Source organism: Halyomorpha halys, unplaced genomic scaffold (genome assembly GCF_000696795.3).
Source record: "Halyomorpha halys isolate HHAL.00 unplaced genomic scaffold, Hhal_1.1 Scaffold424.1, whole genome shotgun sequence".
Taxonomy (NCBI): Eukaryota; Metazoa; Arthropoda; class Insecta; order Hemiptera; family Pentatomidae; genus Halyomorpha; species Halyomorpha halys.
The window spans coordinates 114,396-135,287 of NW_027107649.1; the positions used below are offsets into that span (position 1 = coordinate 114,396).

A 20,892-nucleotide genomic window follows, 5' to 3' on the forward strand; every position below is an offset into this window, starting at 1 on the left:
AAATTGGAGTGTTACAGGCGTGTAGAGAAACTACCCATTGGTAGCACTCTAATATTTTTAATTGATAATAAAAATAATGAAGAAAGTTCATTTCTAATAAAGATAAAAAAATTATTAATAAATGTTTTTATGTTATAAATTAGTACATTTACACATCTTTCTATTAACTAATACTTCATATTTGTATTTGTAACTCTAACCATTGAAGAAAAAGTGAATAGGCTCAAGGGGGAAAGCGACATGTGTAGGATATTTTTAGAAAAAATATTATACTAGTGCTGCAACGGTCTTCCTGGTTGATGTTTACCACTCATCGGGTGTTAAATATTTCAGACTTAAAAGACAAGGGTGATCAGCACCATGTTTTTTTTTTTATTATGTAGCATGTTTACCAAGTTTTATCAAAATTAGCGGAGCTATTCTAAACTAGTTGATTTACACCCAAAGGAAACATTACAAGGCCTATTAAAAATGTGTACTAAGTTTAATCAAAATAGACCTAGACCTTAAATATTGAGTTTTCTTAGAATGAATTCTTAGTTAAATTAATTTTCTTTGAATTAAAAACAATATAACCATGCTTAGGTTACTTTATAATCATTGTAACTGTTCATATTTCCACTAACTTGTTTAAAATTTAGTAGCAAAATACTTAAAATAACTAACTCAAAACTTGTATTGCTCTTATATTGAAATAATAATTATAGCAGATATTTGCTTAGCTAGGCTATTAGTGAAATTTATTATAATTATTTCGTTTGGAAAAAAAATATATTAAAAGTTTCGTAAAGAAATATCAATATTTTGTTAAAGATAACAGGAACATTTTATGGAATATTTCAAAATGAAATATTGATATTTTGTTTCAATAATTTCATATTTATTTTACATTCTTATTAATATTGATATCAAAGATTAGCAACAATATTTTGATATTATTTTATTGAAATATCGATATTTTGTTTGAAAAATTTAATATTCTGACAATAAAAATATTCCGATATTATTTTTCGAATATTGATATTTTGGTTAAAAATACTGGAATATTTTATGTAAAATTTAAAAATGAAGTATCAATATTTAGTTTCAGTAATAAATTATTCATTTCAATATTTGACATTCTTAGCAATATCGATATTTTGTTAAAGAAAACTTAAAAAATTTTAAATGTAATATCAATATTTTGTTTCAATAATTTAATGTCTATTTTGATATTTAACATTGTTGTTAATCTTGGTATTGAAGATTAGCAATGACATTCCGTTATTTAATCGAAATATCGATATTTCCTTTTAAAAACTAGAGAATATTATGGAAAATTTCTGAAAGAGAAATCTATATTTTGTTTCGATAATTTAATGTCCATTTCGATATTTAGCATTTTTATCAATATTGATATCAAATTTCAAGGAAAACTTAAAAAAGAAATATCAATATTTTGATTAAATAATAAATTATTCATTTCTATTTTTTACATTCTAATTAATATCGATATGGTTTATTAACAATATTCCGATATAATATTGTCCTAAACAAAATATTGATATTTCGATAAAATAATATAGGAATATTGTTGCTAATTTTTTATATCGATGTTAACAAATATGTTAAATAATGAAATGAAAATAAAATTATCAAAACACAATATATCGAAATACCATTTTTAAGTTTTTCATTAAATTTTCCAGACTTTTTAAACAAAATACCCATATTTCCATAAATAATATCAGAATATTCTTGCTAATCTTCAATATCGATATTAATAACAATGTCAAATATCGTAATGAATATGAAATTATCATAATAAAATACCGATTTTTTATTTTTTTCTAACAAATTATCGATATTTTGACAGAATAATATCAAAATATTGTTGCTTATCTTCCATATTGATATTAATAACAATGTCAAATATCGAATGAATATTAAATTATTGAAACAAAATATCGATATTTTGATAAAATATTTTTTGAATATTGTTGCTGATATTGATATCAATATTAACAACAATGTTAAATATCAAAATGCATATTAGATTATACAAACAAAATATTGATATTTTATTTCAAAGCTCTCTATAAAATTTTCTTGTCTTTTTATCGAAACAGGTATTAAATTATCAAAACAAAATTTCATTTTTATGCTTTTCATAAAATTTTCTAGTCTTTTTAATCAAAATATCTATATTGTGATAAAATAATATATTATACGGTATATTGTTGCTAAACAATATTAATAAGAATGTCAAAAAATATCAGTATTTTGTTGGATTATCGCTACCAGAGTTTGATATCTATAAGAAACAAAATTATTGGAATGTTTTTATGTTGAGGATGTTGATATTTGAATTGGATATTATTTGATAAATAATTTAAATTGGAGAATATTGGAATATTGATGTTTTTCACATTTTTTTTTCTGAAAACAATTATATTTTAGTTTATATTTGTTATGTATATATATGACTAGTGTACATAATAAAAAAAGAAATTAAATTTAAATTTAGATCAAAAAATGCTTTGGCAGATGTAACTCATCCTATAGATTAAAATTTCATCATCTAATGTCAACAACACACTGAAGAAATTTTCATCCTATCCTTGGGGTGGGGTATTGGGAAGCTGCTAGAATCCCTATACTTTTTCATGAAATCATGTTCTTGAAGACATGTAAAAATCTGGTTTAGCGAAACTTACATAATTTTAGTCCGTTATCCTGAGATTTCCATTTTGAAATAGTAAACACGAGGATGGTTTGAAAAGTTCTCGGAATCACCACTAGGTGTCAGTGCTACATCAACGAGGTTCCCGCGCAATAATCACACATCCTTTGTGAGTGAACACGTGGCATGAGTAGTAGTGACAGCTCTTTGTTTTTATTTTATACGTACTGGTTTGTGACAATGGAAAAAGCTGAGATTTGAGCAGTAATTAAGTACTTTATAAAGAAAGGTATGAAAGCAAAGAAAATTCATGCTAACTTTCAGAACACACTGAGGGACTCTGCTCCTTCATATTCAATTGTTACCAAGTGGACCAGTGAGTTTATATTTGGTCGGAAGAGCTTAGATGATGATCCATGTAGTGGAATGACCCCAGAATTTATCGTAAAAGTGCATAAAAAGGTCATGGAGGATCATCGACTGAAAGTGTGCGAGATTGCTGAAGCTGTAGGGATGTCATCTGAATGGATATATCATATTTTAACTGAAGAATTGGGAATGAAGAAATTATCCGCAAGAAGGGTGCTGCGGCTCTTGACATTGGACCATAAACGAACCAGATTGGAAATATGAGAACAAAATCTGGCCTGTTTTCAGCACAACCAATAAGATTTTTTGTGCCGGTTTGTGACTACAGATGAAACTTGGGTCCACTAATATACCCCAGAGACAAACAGCAGTCAAAGCAGTGGAAACATGCTGAGTCACCACCACCAAAGAAAGCAAAGGCAGTACGTTCGGACAGAAAGGTCTTGGGCTCAATTTTCTGGGATGCAAAAGGCATTCTACTGATAGATTATCTTCTTACTTCCCAAAAAATTACAGGGCTATACTACGCAAACCTCCTAGACCAACTACAGGAAGAGATACGCGAAAGTCATCTTTCATCAGGACAACACCTACCCGCACACAAGTGCTATTGCCATGGCAAAACTTCATGAACTAAGGTACGAATTGTTGCCACATTCACTTATTCACCTGAATTGGCACAATCAGACTTTCATCTCTTCTTTAAGCTGAAAATTTTCCTAGATGGACGGAGATTTCCTTCAACGGAAGAACTGACAGCCGAATTGGAGAGGTATTTTGCAGGCCTGGAGGAATCTCATTTTCAAGATGGGATCAAGACATTGGAACATCACTGGACCAAATGCATTAGTCAACAGGGAGACTATGTTGAAAAATAAAAGGAGTTCCATCGAGGTAAGACACTTCTTTCTAGTACATTCTGAGAAGTTTTCAAACCACCCCCGCTTAAAAATCATAAAATAATGAAATATTAGAATGATCTACATGTCATCGCCTAAGCTGTGACACATTGTAAGGACAATAAATCAATATTGGAATTTAAAAAATCAACATCATTATAGTAACATCTTGTCTCAACCATAATATTTTCTAATGTAAAAAAAAAATTTATTCAAGTAAAAGTATTTCACGGTATGACAAGGAATATAAATTAACTATTAAGAAAAAAAGACCACTTGAAGTATACCTACTCTAAGCAGTCTTATAAAATAATAAAAACTGTTCAATGTCATGTAGAATAATTTAAAACAAAAAGAAGGAATCTTTGAATTAATTTCTGGCCAGTATTTGAACCAATATCTTACCTGGATTGTACTGAAAATAGATTCAGAATATTTTAAGAAAGTATGAAGACTATCAGCCAACACTTTTGGTCGATGAACATTAAGCCTTTAGCTGAGTGCTTCACAGAATTTTACTAACATATACTCCCCCTAAACTCAGTGGATACTAGATGTCACTGACTTAAATATAACTGAAAATCAAATATAAAACACTTACGACCTTTTTTAAAGGAGAAGAACTATTTGGCAGTATAAAAGAGCTAAACCTTCACTGTCAAGGTTAGATTATGTCCACAATTACATATTGAAAAATCTACCAAAACCAGACTCATGGTGAATTTCTTTTCCTTAACTTTTGAGCTCTGAATACTCCCAGCCGAAAGGGTTTGTAGGGATGGAGCTTGGCTAGCGCTGACCATCGCTGGGGCTGGAATACTTTTTATACACAATACAGAGAAGTGACAAGGAGCAAACAGTAATAAATTATAGTAATTCTTTTGTAGAAGTTTAAATAATTAAAGAGTGTTATTTTTGAGTATTAAAATTATTTATTCTAAATAGTAAATGTTACAATCAAATAAAAAACTTAATTTGATATATATAACAGAAATTAATAATTTAATGTGTGTGAAAAATTTCAAAATAATTATTGATAGATAGATTGACATCGCATTTTTTGAATTTGTATCACTTGTCGCTCCTCTTACCTTTAACGCAAACAACATACTTTCTTATTGTCAACTGTTTTGCACCCGCATGATTTTCACATTTTGTCCGAAAATGGCTTTCAATTAGCCATAAAGGTAAATCCTCAGATTTTCTTTTTCCTCCTGCCACACTTCTACTTTGCGGATATTTTTGTAAAATGTCTTTCATTAGCACTCAATGAAATTCACTAAATTTTTGTTTGGTACCAGTAAATTTTGATGTAAAATATATGCATTATATACGACTATATCTAACAAGTGGAAAAACAATTTTTTGTTCCATATTACCGTCTTCCTTACTGAATTAAGTGTACTTAAAGAAATTGACATAAAATGGGATTTCTGTTTCGGAAATTCCCAGATATTTTTATGACCCTTATGGTGCCTGACCGCTACCTAAGGAAGGAAAATTAATGAGTGTTCCTGTATTAATTTTACAGGAAAGTGACTGTATATAAATAAAAAATCGACAAATGCTTATATGTGTCTTTAGTCCACACTGATGACTTAGAGAAAACATATATGTGGCCTCAGTCCACTCAGCTGACTTTCTCCAAATGCATATATGTGTCCATAGAGCTCAAAAGGTTAAGAACCATATTTGGTGCACAGAAATTTTCCTGACTTTTGAGAATGGTTATGATTCCAATCCTGAGACTGGGACAAAATAAGTTATTTTCTTCTATTTAATGGCTGATTCAATGTAGAAGCTGCATGTTAAAAGTTTTTGGAAAGATGGTAGTTAAATGATTACTGTGGATATTGGATGAAAAAAGCTAATATTTAATGCACAAAGTGGATTCAGAGAAGGTTACTCTTGTTCCATCTGGATTACAATGGAAAACTATGTACTGAACTGCTTTACAAAAAGAAAAAGTGAGTACATAGGCATTTACTTTGTTATTGAAGAAGGTTATAATAGTTTAAAATTTATGACTCGTCCTGCAACAGTTATGAAAATAAGGATTCAGAGGTGATTAGTCCTAATAAAAAAGTCAGCGTGGTATCAGCACAAATGATCCCAACTTTTTGATGAAACCTAGGCAATGTAGCTATTTTTCATGATATTTTCAATGGTTTGGTTTATTTTTATGAAAACCTGCAATGTCCTCCCAAAAAACCAGCATAATTGCATTAAGTATCAAATGTGGTAATTTTTTTTTCTTTTTATTCATCAGCTATTCTATTAAACAGCTTTCTGTTTTAGGCTTAGCCTAGCAGGTATTCATTTTCCTCTTACAACTAGCAACTCACTGAAAGATGCTATAATATTACTGCCAACCTGTTTAATATCATGCAGTGTAAGAAGTAAATGTTTGTTAGTGATGATTTAATAGTTGATTGTGGACTATGTTTGAGGGAAAGATGATTGGGGGTGCAGTCAGTGAAGAATACAAATAAGTAAAAACTTATTTATTAGTGCCAACATTTCGGCCAGAATTTCAGGCATTTATTAGGGCTAAGAACACATATAAGATAACAGCCATAGTGATTAATTGGAATTACAGAAAAACAAGAAACATTAGAACATAACAGATAATACAGGTACATAAGTAGTATAGAATAAATGCATAATGTAATATTATAAGAATATTGAAACTGAAAAAAAAAAATGTACAGGAAAAATAGTAATATTAAAATTAAGAATGAAAAAAGAAAATAATACAGATATTTAAATCAACTAAGTAAATAAATGTAAAAAGTTGGAAATTATTTAAAGTTGAAGTCATAAAGAAAAACTTAAATGTGATTAATTATATATGCAAGTAGAATTACAAAATGAAATAAGTAGATATAAATTTTTGTTATGCGTGAAAAGGTTTGTTTTTGAGTTCTTATTCCTTTTTCTGCTGGGATGGCATTTACCTATATATACTCTAAAGACTGTCATCAAGAAAGCCCCAGCTTATTTAACTATGATAAAAATTTTAGTGATTATTTTGATCCTATTAAATATAGGAATCAAAGAGAATGAAATGACTGATCATATAGCCAAGGAATCAGCATTATCATCTTTAGAAGTCAGCTATATCTACACCTCTATCATATATATGGAATTATGTAAAATTCTTAGCCAAGATAACCCAAGTCCAGCTCTGTGAAACCATTGAGGGACACAATAAATTAAAAAAGGCTAAAATAAAATAAAATTCTGAATTAAAATTATTAATGCCTGGAAGAGGTCTTTTCGCAACAGCAGAAGAAAAGAGGTTTTAATCAATGTCCAGCAGCCTTATCAAAAATGATACACCTCAAAAATATGTAATGTATGCAGGTAAATGCATATAATAATATCCAGGTAACAGTTAGCCGTATTTCAGAAAACTGCCTGCTACATGACAGCTATTTTCAAAATTCAGGAATTGAAAGAAATCTTCAAACAAAACTGGTTGATATTATCACAAGTATAAGAATAACAATTTAATTCTGAACAAAAAATCTCTGTTGAACAATATATATTCTTAATTTTTTCAAAAGTGGCTCTAACGAGTTAGATTAAACTGAGTATATCAATGTAAAATTAAATGGTCTTCAATATCAGGTAGGTCTTATTCTTACTTAAATAGTTGAGCTGGACATTAATACCGAATTTTCTAAAAATATTCTTTTAAAGTGTCTTTAATTTTGTTTATTTAAAATGAATAGCCAGTTCTGATTGTTAGCAATAATGAACAATAGATAAATACAATATATTAAAGAATTTTATGAATAACTAAAGGAGAAATAGAGTTAAAATCGGGAAAAAAAACCGTTATCATCCTATCCCTCCTGATCGTATTTGGTAAACTGTTTTATTATCGGAAAAAATGAAGTTGATATTTGTTATTACCACCCTGACATACAAATTTTTATTACTACAGAAAAATGGAAGTTTATATATATATATAAAAAATTAAGTCCAAAAATTTCTTTTATCAGGGTTTAAGTGCTGAATTTTTAAGTATTTATAATTTTATTTATTTGAGAAAAAATTAACTGTTTCTCATTGTTGGTAGTAACAAACAATACATACATATAAAGTATGAAAGAATTTGATAATTTAGAAATTTCCTAGTTCCATAGTTACTATATTAATTGTCAGATTTTACGTTCACTTGTCTAAATATAAAACATATATTTATCCTGAATAATAAAGAAATAGCTGTTTTTAGACATGAAAAACTAATTTCATCTCAAAGTAGGGTGGTGAGTGAAAGTTGTAATTATAAAAATATTTTACAATGTCTATTAGTTTTTAAATATAATCATTGTTAATTTTCTTTTACGTTCATATATTAGTTTTTGAAAAGTGTTTCACATGCTTATATCAATCATTATTATTAAGCTTTCATATTTCTTTACATATACTTTTTTTAAATGTTGTTAATGTTCATTCATTTTTTATTACAATCAGTTCTAATTTTACTTTATTTTAAGGTTTTAAAAGTGTCTCATATTATGTTTTTTTCCATTAATATTTTTAACACACTTACACACTTGCTGTTTCTTATTTATAATGGTGTGGTTATTTTCATATTTATTTGCTTAATTTTTATTCTCTCCTTCGATTTGTTTCTTAGTTCTGAACTAATTGTAGGAACATTAAATATAATTATAATTTTTTTATTTATTCTGGGACATGCCCTTTAGAATAAGATTACAAAAATAATAGATATGAAGGAGATGGCCAAGGCTGTGGTGTCAAAAAGGAAGAAAAAATAGTTATTACTATTATTACTTGACCACAGCCCTGACCATCTTCATATTAACTTACATATATATATATGTAAAATAATAGATGTGCTCTAGAGCCTTAAAGTAACAGATAAAAGAACGAAAATGACAGTTACATAATAAAAAAATAATAAATCATAATTAAGTAACTTTCAATACTTTTAACCGAAACGAAAGTTCTCATACTACTAATTTAAAAAAATATATTTGTATTTAGAGAGGAATACCAATTAAAATTATAAATATATACAGAATCAAAACAGCTGTTTAATAAAGTCTGATTGTAAATAAGGAACTCCGGTTTCAACTTTAATGAAATTAAGTAAAAAATAATATAAGGTAATTAATTTGCTTTAGGGTGAAAAGATATAATAGGAGATATTAGAGACATGTTTTTTTAGGAAAGGGTTTGTTCAAAAGTGATACTAAAATTTTTGATGGTTGAATAGAAGTTTATGGTATTACTTAGGAACAGGATTGGAATAAAAGGAACAGTTATAAGAAGGTGATTGGATCTTATTACGAGTGCCTTGGTTTTCTCCACATTCAACTTCAGCTTGTTAGCTACTGATGTGTGACTTATACGGTTCAAGTTCTCTTGGAGTTTTCTTATGGCCAGTATTAAGTTAGATATAACAAGCTACGTCCTTTTGTGGAGAGTGTGGTTGGGCACTATCAGAGTGCCTTCACTAGGGGGAAGTCCACCTCTAACCAGCTGTTCAGTTTAAGACAGATCCTTGAGAAAATGAATGAATACAACTTCAATATACATATGCTTTGAGTAGACTTCAGGTTGGCATACGATAGTGTTTGGTGAGAAAAATTATATATGACAATGTTGACCAGAGTGACTATGATGGACACCAGTGTCATGTAAGAGTGCAAGGAGATTTGTCTAATAAATTCAAGTGGGAACGACGTCTGAGACAAGGTGATACTCTAGCATGTAAGCTACTTTAATCTAGCTATAGAAAGCATAGTGAGAGATGCTGGTATATAGACAACAGACACTTTATTTACAAAAAGCACCCAAACACTGGCTTACGCTAATGACATATGTATTATTGGGAAATCCTTAATGGCTATGACAGATGCTTCCTGCCCGCTAGAGTGAAGATCGGCCTAGAGGTCAAAGAGGAAAAAATGAAATACATGACAACTGACTGCTGTCAAACAGGTCCAACAATCCAAGTTGGTATATACAACTTTGTAATAGTTCATAAGTTTAAATATTTGGGATCGGTAGTGACTGCGGATAATGACATGAGCCAGGAGGTGAACCAAAGAATTGTTGCCGCAAACAGATGTTATTATAGCCTCCTAAAATACATGAAAAACCACTTACTACAACGAGCAACTAAACTTCTCCTTTACAAAGTCCTTTTAATACCGGTCCTGTCTTATGGGAGTGAAACATGGACATTGACGAAGGACAATGAGGAGAAAATGTTAATTTTCGAGAGGAAGGTCCTTCGGAAGATATTTGGTCCAGTGAAGGAGAATGATGCATGGAGAACCAGGCGAAACCAGGAACTGGCAAACTTGTACAAGGAACCGGATGTTATGAGATTTATCTGGATAGCTAGGCTGAGATGGGCAGTCCACGTTGTACGGATGGACAAGACCTTAACTCCAAGGAAGCTGTACAGTACGGAGCCGGGTGGAAAAAGGAAAGTAGGTAGACCAAAGTTGAGATGGAGTGCAGATGCCAGAACCCTTGGAATCAGGAACTGGTGGACGACTGCTGAGGATAGAGAAACATGGAAGACAACTCTTGAGGCAGTCAAGATCCAGTAATGGACTGTTGAGCTCGGGATGATGATGAGTAATAAGTCAGAAGATGTGAAGGACAGGTATATTTGGAAATCATCTGTATAAATATGGTATTCGGATTTGTTAGATGTGTAGAGAAAAGTTCATTCTTCTGAAATGGTTTAACGGTTTTGACTTGTTAGAAGGAAGAGAAATAAGACTTAAGTCATAAGGTGTAGAAGGATTTTAGATCTTATTTAATGGGCCAACTAAGTCAATTTTTGAGGCAAATGTAATATGGAGTTTTGCAAGGAAAAGTAAATATATTAGAGGATGGAAATAATGATTAGAAGACAGCATTTTATTAGTTTTACTGAGATATTGTCAGGACTATTGGTGTGGGGATTTTTGGTTAGAGGGAAGTTAATTGTCATAATTGACTTACGGATGATATTTGAATGAGATCATGGTATTATGGAAAGATAATGGGGTGTAAAAACACTTGGTCAATTAGGAAGTATTTATCACTGGATTCAGAAGGCAGATTAACATTGAAATAACCAGAGATAATGATATTAAAATGGGTAGAGGCCAGGTGGGCTAGGGAGGATCTGAAGAGATTGTTAAAAAGTTAATGAAATTTCAACTGACATGTATTGTCTGTGAGGAATGTATGGTGTAGGGGATTGAAACAGGATTTTGGCCTTGAGACTTGTGGATGTATAAAGAATCATTGGGGCTTTAGGAAGGGCATCTTACTAGTGCATGCCGAGGGAATATAAAGTAGTTGTGGAGTGTGACCTGCTAGGAAGGTGGGTGCTTGGATTAAGAATAGCAAGGGAAAATGGAAGATTAGGATAGGAGGTAAAACCTACAAATGTCATCAGAAATGTTGGAACGAGGGCTCCTGCTACATAAAAAGAGCACTAGGAAAGTTTTGTAATACAAATTTATTGTAAAATTTAAAAAATTTTAAAATAGTCTCCACCACACAAAATACACTTCTATATCCTCCTAAACCTATCTTCAAAGTAACACCACCACATTTCTTCTATGATTTGGGCACACTTGACGTCCCAAGCTCAAAAGATCCTAATCGCTTATGATATATTTCCCTTTCTGCCTCTTTTTCACTTAAGGGAAAAGCACTGAGCCACAGGGAGCAGGATCTAGACTATAGGAAGGTTGCTCTTAAAGTTTCATTCCAGTGCTGGCCAAATATCCTGTGCTAACTTTAGAACCTTGTGCTAGGGCCTTATCATGTTGAAGGAATCATAAACCCATTCTTAAGTGTGCCACTTGCCTGTTACAGTATTTTCCATTGCTTGTTCCACTTCACACTAAAGAATACTATCACCATTCTCTTCTAACAGATCTGGACTTCCAGACAGTCACAGGGTTATCCTAATCTTCAAACACCCACACTTTGCTCAGAGTCTTAGTTGGAATATCATAGTAATATTGCTCTTATTTTAATATAAAAAAAAAAAGCTTCATATCTAGTTGAGCTGGGCCCTGTTTCATAATAGAGTAGGAACCAATGCTATTAGCCTTATAGTTGGTACTTGGTACAATTTTGCATACTTCTGTACTTTTTAATTCCTTGAACATCACTAACAGTTATCCCCATCATGAAACAAAAAGTGTTAGCTCTTTTACTTTGTTATTTGTATAATTGTATTTATAAACTAATACTATTAGATCTTTGAGCTTCCTCAAGCTCGAAATTTTCTCATTCAAATTCCCCGTTTTGAATATCATCATACAGTGTCGAAAATCTCTAAGTACAGGCAGCATTTCCTCCAAACACTGATCCACTCTTGACTGACCCCCTTGTAAAGTTATTAGGTAAATATTGCTCTGTATTTAACTTCAGACCAGAATGATATCTCGAACACCTTTCACTAGTACAGTCAGAAGAGAAATGATTCTAACCCAGTGACTCAGGCAGCTATTGCGTAGCTTGGGACTGATCTATGCATATGCCAACCCTAACCCTCCTCACATGACCCCAGCACTCATATTGCTAAACTTTCTTGGAGCCTTTTATATTTTATGTTTTTCTATTGTATATTATATGACATATTCTGCCTGCAGGTTTTTACTCCAGTAAAACCTAGGTTCTGATCATAACCAGTATCTCAGACTCATATATTTGGTAACTATGAAATCTATATTTTTAAAAATGATATTCAGGATAAAACACAGGTTATTCAAACCAAAGCCAGAATAATGTTGATAAATTATTTTAAAATAAGCAAATTACATCTTGTCCTTTATTACAACAAGAAATTAATGGACAATTAAACTTATAATTTAATTCTGTGAAAATCAAAAATCTTTAGCTGAAAAAATGAAATCATTACAAGCACTTCTTGAACGTTTTAAACAAAGTACCTATTACTTTTGCACTCCTTATTTGTACATGCTTTTTTACAATTTTATTCAAAAGATTACTAAAATATATTCTTCTCATTGTATTATGTAGGTAGGAGCTTAGCTTATGTAATATAAACAAGTTGATCAAAGCCATGAAATACATCGAATAAGGCAACTAGAAGCCATCATTTGTTGTTACTTGCAAAGGTTCAACAATCTACAAAGTTTATAAACAACCCTCTTTAGTGATATTATAAACACTTATGCTGTTTGGTTCTCTAGCTGTTGTATTTCTTCTTTGATATTTTTATCATTTTGAAGACTGGATGTTGGTACTTATTACTAGGATATTCTATTGGTAATAATAAAACAATGGTTCTTGTTTTTTGCCAAATAAACCTAAAATTCTAGAAAAATATAAGGTTTGTTTTTGTTGTTGTAATATTGATTAAAATTTATTTATGCCCATTCTTTTATATTTTATATTGCTAATAAATGGTTAATATGTAATGAAAGTAAATCAAGTAGAATAAAAAGTTGAAATTTAGGGTATGCATATTCCTTAGATCTCAAACAAGTGTTTCTCACTTCCTTTTTATTGTATAAAGAGGAGTTGGAACTGAAGCAAAGTGGTATAAAAATAAGAGGGTAGACGAATAGATTTCTTCTCCCTTTTATTCCAAGCAAAATAAACATTTGTATCTGATTGCTCTGCATGCCTATCAGAAAGTTATAACTGAAGTTGAAGGGCTATCTTTGAATCCTGTTTTCTTTTTCCCTTGATATCATACTGCATTACCATTATTGTTTTCTTTCCAGGTCTATTTTTCTGCATTTACAGGAAATTAAAATCCTAATGATATAGATTGACTCAGGTAAGCATGTAGGTTTAGGCTCACAAGACTTCTTGGTGATTTTTCCTCCTTTCAACTTCACTGTATCAATGCTCCTTAATCATTATTCAAGTGTTAACCTTTCCTGGTGGAGAGAATGAGTAGGGAAACTTTTCCTCTTCCTTTCATCTTACTCCTTTCTAAATTGGTTGTCTATATCTTCCTGTCCATTGAGCTACCCCTCAGTCAACTCTCAACCTTAATCCATTTGAGGTAGGGATTTTTTTCAAACATGGCTCCCCAGAGCAAAATTTTTTTTCTTTTAATATTTTTTTCTTATCTCAATGACTACTTCACTCAGAATAACTGATAAATGCTCATTATTATTATTGCACACACGGTATACAATCAGTTTTACAGCCTTGGTAATCAATAGCACACATCGAATGGGTTAAGATGGCAAAATATACCATTATCACTTTTGTCTAAATCATAAAATGGATAGTCACTTTCCAATGGTTTTGAGTCTGATGGGGCTGAAGAAATTGGCAAATTAATCATTTAATTGTTTGTCAACAAATCTGTTAGTTTTCCTATATTCATCATTATATATTATATTGATCGCAGATCTTTGTCATTCTTACCCCCTGCTTTTTTTTATCAAAGATTCTGAGAAATTTAAATTAAAATCTACATTATGTTTGTCAAGATAGCCTTTTATTTTAGCCCATTACTTTTGCATTGGATTAAATTCAGAATGTTATAGAAGTAATTTTAATCAAGTGAAACCTTTTCCACTGGTATTATCAAAATAATTTATTGTATAATTGTGCTTATGCAATTTTATTATTTCAATTAATTCTAGTTTTAACATATTGGAAGAAAATTATATCAGGTGTCGGAGGGACACTCTGACGGTTGTTAATGATAACAAGTGTCAATTACTATCACAGTTTCTTCCATCAAATCTGGGATTAATGTTCCTCAAATAATTTTTGTTACAGATGGCATTAATATCGTCATGATTATCACATTTTCTTAGTTTTGAGTTAAGATGACGGTTTCTTATGGAAAATTGGATTCTGAAAATGGTTTTGTTCTTAAAGTTTTTTCCCAAACCATTTACAGGAATTCATCAAAAACTATTGTTTGCCTTTGGGAATGACCTGATCAAAAAAGTGCTCAGTATGAATTGGTCTTAAAACTTTGTTTGCCGTCAAAAACAGTAAAAAAAATAAAATAAAAAAACCCTATTCCATTGGAAATTTCAGGGTTAAGGGTGTTGGTGAAGATAACGACAGAAAATTAGCAATACCTTTAATAGAGAGATGACATGCCACTGTTATGACCCGGCAAAAATCAATCAAAAATTGTAGAGGTTAGGGGGTGAACATGTTTACTGGGATGCCGGTATATTATGGCCACTACGTTGAAAAAAAAAAAACCTTTTAATTCATTCCTAAAGAAATAATATGGTTGATAATGTTCCTTTTTATAACTTCATAACAAAAGAAGGGAACCAAATGAAAATAACTTTGCTTCAAAAACAGTCTGCGAAGCAACTTGAGCAGAAGAGACAAAATAAAGGATATTCAAATTCCTTTTCTAAGTAAGTTCTTGGGTTATCTCAAAACCTTTCATAGCATAAGCTTCTTAACATAGACCTCCTTAGAATTCACTTAAAAATGACCTATAAAAAAGTCTAAAAAATAATATAAGGTAATAACCTTCAGTATAGTATTATTAATATACACAATTTTGATCCATTTAACTCTCAACTTTTATTCTTAAATAACTCTCCAACGTTTTGGCCCTCAGGCCATTCTCAAGGAGTCAACCTATAAAAAATTTTTAATTTTTTTGTATTTTATATTAATTTGTTAATATTAAAATAACATCATAACAACTTCATAAAAATTTTGTTTTTAAATTGATTACCTACTTACATAACTTTTTTTTATATCTTAAGTCTAAAAATCCTTTTATACAAACAAAACTTCTCCTTTTTCACTTATAATTAGCACTTAAATCAGAACCTACCCTCAACAGGTTAGGACTCTGTTATCACCTTATCTTATAAAAAATAACTTTTTTATCATTAATTTACATTTAATATAATTTAATTAACATTAAATTTTAATTATATAGTTATCTTTATATGATAAGGTGATAACAGAGTTCTAACCTGTTGAAGGTAGGTTCTGTTTTAAGTGATAAATATAATTGAAAAAGGAGAAGTTTTGTTTGTATAAAAGGATTTTTAGACTTAAGATATAATAAAAAGTTATGTAAGTAGGTAATCAATTTAAAAACAAAAATTGTATGATATTATTTTAATATTAACAAATTAATATAAAATACAAAAAAATTTTATAGGTTGTCTCCTTGAGAATGGCCTGAGGGCCAAAACGTTGGAGAGTTATTTAAGAATAAAAGTTGAGAGTAAAATGGATCAAAATTGTGTATATTAATAATACTATACTGAAGGTTATTATTACCTATATTATTTTTTAGACTTTTTTATAGGTCATTTTTAAGTGAATTCTAAGGAGGTCTATGTTAAGAAGCTTATGCTATGAAAGGTTTTGAGATAACCCATGAACTTACTTAGAAAAGAAATTTGAATATCCATTATTTTGTCTCTTCTGCTCAATTAAAGATATGTTATCATTGAAGACCTGTACATTTATATTGAATTAGGTTAAAAGTGTATTTTCATAAATAGAATTTGTGTTTCTGTTACTTATTTTTGTTCCACAAAAATGAAAAAAATATTTATAGTCAACTTACATATGGTTAAAACACACATTAGTAGCAAAGCTTGGTCTAGCTATAGGGAATTCTTGGTATAACTTACCATTCTATAATAATGAGTTTCAGCTACTCATAAAAGTAAATGTTGTTCAGGCTTTTTATTTTTTAGTAACATTTTAACTGCTGACTAGCAAGTTTGCAATCTTGCCCAGGATGCCAACTATGGGTTATCTCGTATTCTTATTAGGAGATAATTTGTAGTGGGTGTCCTTTACAAAATTGCTAACTACAAGTTATCTCAGATTGGCAGTCAATGTGTTAAAGAAAATGTGCTCTATACCTAAGGACTGTAGTTACGTCATATCTTGAATCAGTACTAGACGAATGCTCAAAATCATTAATTGTTTGGTTGACCTTCATGGTATATAATACCATAATGCTCGAAAATAAACAGGAATTTAATATCTTAAAAATATAAATGTCTCTGAATGGAAAACTTGTACTTTTTGTAATCAACATACATTTTAACTAATACCAAAATTAAAGTAAGAGTTACAAGGCCATATCATAAATAACAGACTTCATATTTTATTCTGAATCAAAAGTTTTAATAAATTATAAAATAAAATAAAGAAAAAAAATGCAAAAATTTATTATGTTTATACAGTGCTCGGTTTCTAGAAATAGAGGTTCTAGAAGTATAAGGCCTCATAGTCACTTGAGGAAACGTTCCAAATGAACATATATGTGGATGGAGAGGGGGGAACGACCCCACACCAATTGGGTACTGAGCCACTATGAGCACATTCGAACAGGAAGCCCAGTTTGTGCTATGTATCGAGTCTTTAGACCTGGTGCCCAAATATCCATTCTACCTGCAATCGTGAATCGAAAATTGATCGTCACCAATTTTTGTTATATATTTATGTTGCTCATTTGAAAAGAGAAATAGAAAGTGGTGGTGGCAAAGAAAACTATCAACAGAGGTGCTTCTTTCTTTAGAAAAAAATATGTAAAATACAATTTTTCAAATTGTTTAATTGGGAAGTAATAGCTAAGAGAAAGGCTAGAAATATGTTTCGGCCTCTCTCACTACCCAACTAGTAAATATAGAAAAGTAGGTACCGCATCTGTACTAGTGACCATTTAACATTTGTTCTTTTTATGCCTGAAACTAGAATTGTCCACTTTGTTGCAGTTATAACATTAAAATTTGTTAAACTATTATACCTTTTTATTTATTTCATTTTATTGAAAGAAACAGTCGGGAGTATTCTATGTATTTTTTTTATTGGATTTATTGGGAGAATAATATTTCAATATCAACTGAGAATTTGACATCGATCCGAGAAAATTACTTGTTAATTTTTATATTTCAATCATTTTCTTGTTTTTTGAATAAATAATTTATGTAAATATTTTTTAACATTAAGAAACATTGTAAATAATTTTAATATAGACTTTAGTTTTGATATAATTGAGTTTAAAAAGAATTTTAAATAAATACATTCCTAAAAATATAAAACATATATTAGTTATTAGAAACTTATTAGAAATAAGGAATTTAAAAGTTAAATTTTTTGTATTTATTATTACCAACAATAACTGGGTATTAAAAAACTCATCTGAATAGTTGTGGACCATATGGACCAGTTACCATCAGTGAGTTCATAGATTTAGCTGTTTTCAGAATAGGCACTGGTACCAGCTTATTATTTTCTGGAAAAAAAATTCCACACAAAACATTATAAATAAATATTTAACATCTAAAAGAATAAATATGCGCATAAAAAAAAAAAAAAAAAATTGGCATTACTCTATAATTTGGCCTTATAAGGGTTAAAAACAATTAGAAATGAAACAGACAAAAACTTTTAAAATTCTGAAAGAACTGTGACTGCAGGATTTTCAATATATATTAAATAGTAATTGAGAGACAAGACAATTTTTTTCATCAAGAAATCCTATCACATTAAACACAAACCACTTGGATTAGTTTGCTTCTACCATTCCTGAAATAAATAACAATAGGGAGAAGGAATTTTCCTCCTGCATCTTCTTTTTTTTAATTATTATAATAAAATTTATCTCAGGGGTCCTGCAACACAGAATATTTGTGTTACTATCCTGGAAGGGTTAGGCAAAATCATCCTAAGATAGTTCCATTTGACTTTAAAAAATGAACGGTGAAAACAAGTAAAGTATAAATAAAATAAAATAGTATTATTCCTTTACAAGAGATAGATAAATAAAAGCAAAGAAAATTGATAACTGGAAAGGATTGAAAGAACGGAGACGGCTCATTCAGTTTGGTTCAAACCTTTGACGATGTCCATACTCATCTGACCATGTATGACTTTGATGTACCAATAACCCTCAGCTCAAACTATTCTGCTCAGATCACCCCTTACTCATCTCCGTAAAATGGGCTTTTGTTTGTGCTTATTCAGAGTGTTTACACAAGTGAATATATATCAAATGAAAGCCATATTTGTGTCAAATGGCTTATCATTTGACAACCTGCAAATGGTTCTTTTACCTTAAGTTTAAGAAGTAGGGGATCATATTTGTTATTAAATAAATGTTTTTCCTTAACAGAGGTAGTGGAACGTCAAGTCGTGCCTGTTTATAAATAATAAATGCTCATACAATTTAACATACTTGATAATTTGATAATTAAGGAGGTGGAGAAATAAATGGGGATTAACTCTCTTATTGCTAGCTAAATAAACTCATCACCAATATAATAATCACATTTATTTCATGAGGTTTTGGCTAGCAAGCCTTTTTCAGATCTTTGTTTTAAAATATTTCCACAATTAATCTTAAGACCCATATCGGATAATTAAAATTGTTAACCATTGTCCCTGCACCAGAAATTTCTTATGTACAAACATTTTAAATTACTTTTGGAAATTTCCTTAATTTGGCTGAAACATCAATAAAATATTGGTGACTATTTTTTGTAATTCTTAACATCAACCTGGAGACCTTCAGAACTAAAAATATTTTTTTCCTCAGTATTTAAAATATTTGATATCTCATAATCAAGTCCCACCTTATTATATAATTGCATAGTTTGTTTGTGGTGCTTTTTTTAAGCCGCCGATCAAAAATCTTTATAAATCAGTGTATCCAGATGCAATTAGCCAAGCTTCATTTTGCATATTTAGTGATAAATTAAAATGGAACAATGAATTTCCAGATTACAATCAAAAATTAATTTTTGTTGAACTTGTAATACAACCAACAATAAAGTAAATGCTACTTTTAACAGTTCACTTCTAACAGTAGGTATGGATATTTTCATTCCACTTCCCCTTTGTGAATATTTTAAACATTAAACTCTGCTTCAAGTTAAGTTTTTTGCTTACTTTTCTTATGAGCTTCCTTCAATTCGCTTACCAAGAAAAATAAAATAATTAAGAACACATTGATTAATAATCTGATTCCAATGCAGTTGTTTAACTAAATCGGTCTCTCAGTTTTTCTAGGCCGTGATCTTGTAATTTTTTTTTATATTCAGATCTAAAACTAGAACTTTCATGTTTCAAATATTGTCTCAGATTGTGTTTCTTATTTATTTACATTTACATATTTTTTGGTTTCTTGTTTGTTATTTTTTAAAAATTATATTTCTATTAGGTTGTGCTTGATTTATTTAATGTTTTACTACTGCCAATTAGTTACCTTTTTTAAATATAATGATTATTGTTTTTCTTTTATGTTACTGATTGTAGCTTTTTATAACTTTGATGATTTTATAATCTTAAATTTTTTCTCTTGAGACTGGTAATTTTTTAATAAATAATTCAAAACACTATCCAATTATAGTCTCAAAAGTTTTATTTCTTTTACAAGTCCAACGTTTCGGCCAATTCGGCCATCTTCAGGGACAATCTACTACAAAAATTTTCTATTATATGTATGATCCTACAAACAATTTAAATACTTAATATTATTACTTATAATTTACCTTACCTCAATACCACTATGAAAACATATAATTTAACCACTCTTAAAACTTCATTCAGGCTATTCTGCTCAGGTCAAAACATTTATATCTATGAAAACATTAAAAACATTAGGTAAAATTATTTTTTGTTAATAAGTATATCCCACATATGTTTAATTACCTAATAAGTCAATTATCCATTAAAAACCACAGTCAAAATTATTTCTCTGCAAACACTATTCCTCTACTCAGTTCAAGCATTTAAAAAATTATTTATCATAACTACATTTTTGTCAATTTTTCTCTTTATTACATTAGCAAAATTCCTATCAAGGCCAACTATAATTATCCATTTACAATTTATCCTATATTATTTATAAATTAATCTTACTTAATATCTCTCCATAATGTTGATTTAAATTCCTCGTATCTGTTTTGAAATTTACTGTATAATCAATATTTTAAGATATGTAAATGGATTCCA

At 29.8% G+C, this 20,892-nt stretch overlaps 2 protein-coding genes across 19 annotated transcripts in view; both read left to right on the plus strand.

Annotated features, from left to right (window-relative positions):
* Positions 1-20,892, plus strand: part of Psi (P-element somatic inhibitor) — a 122,588-nt gene that overhangs the window by 71,709 nt on the left and 29,987 nt on the right. The gene's annotated exons all lie outside the window — the stretch shown is intronic.
* On the plus strand, positions 2,954-3,295 carry LOC106682558 (protein GVQW3-like). The gene has a single exon (XM_014423475.1). The coding sequence runs from the start codon at positions 2,954-2,956 to the stop codon at positions 3,293-3,295; it is 342 nt and encodes a 113-aa protein (XP_014278961.1).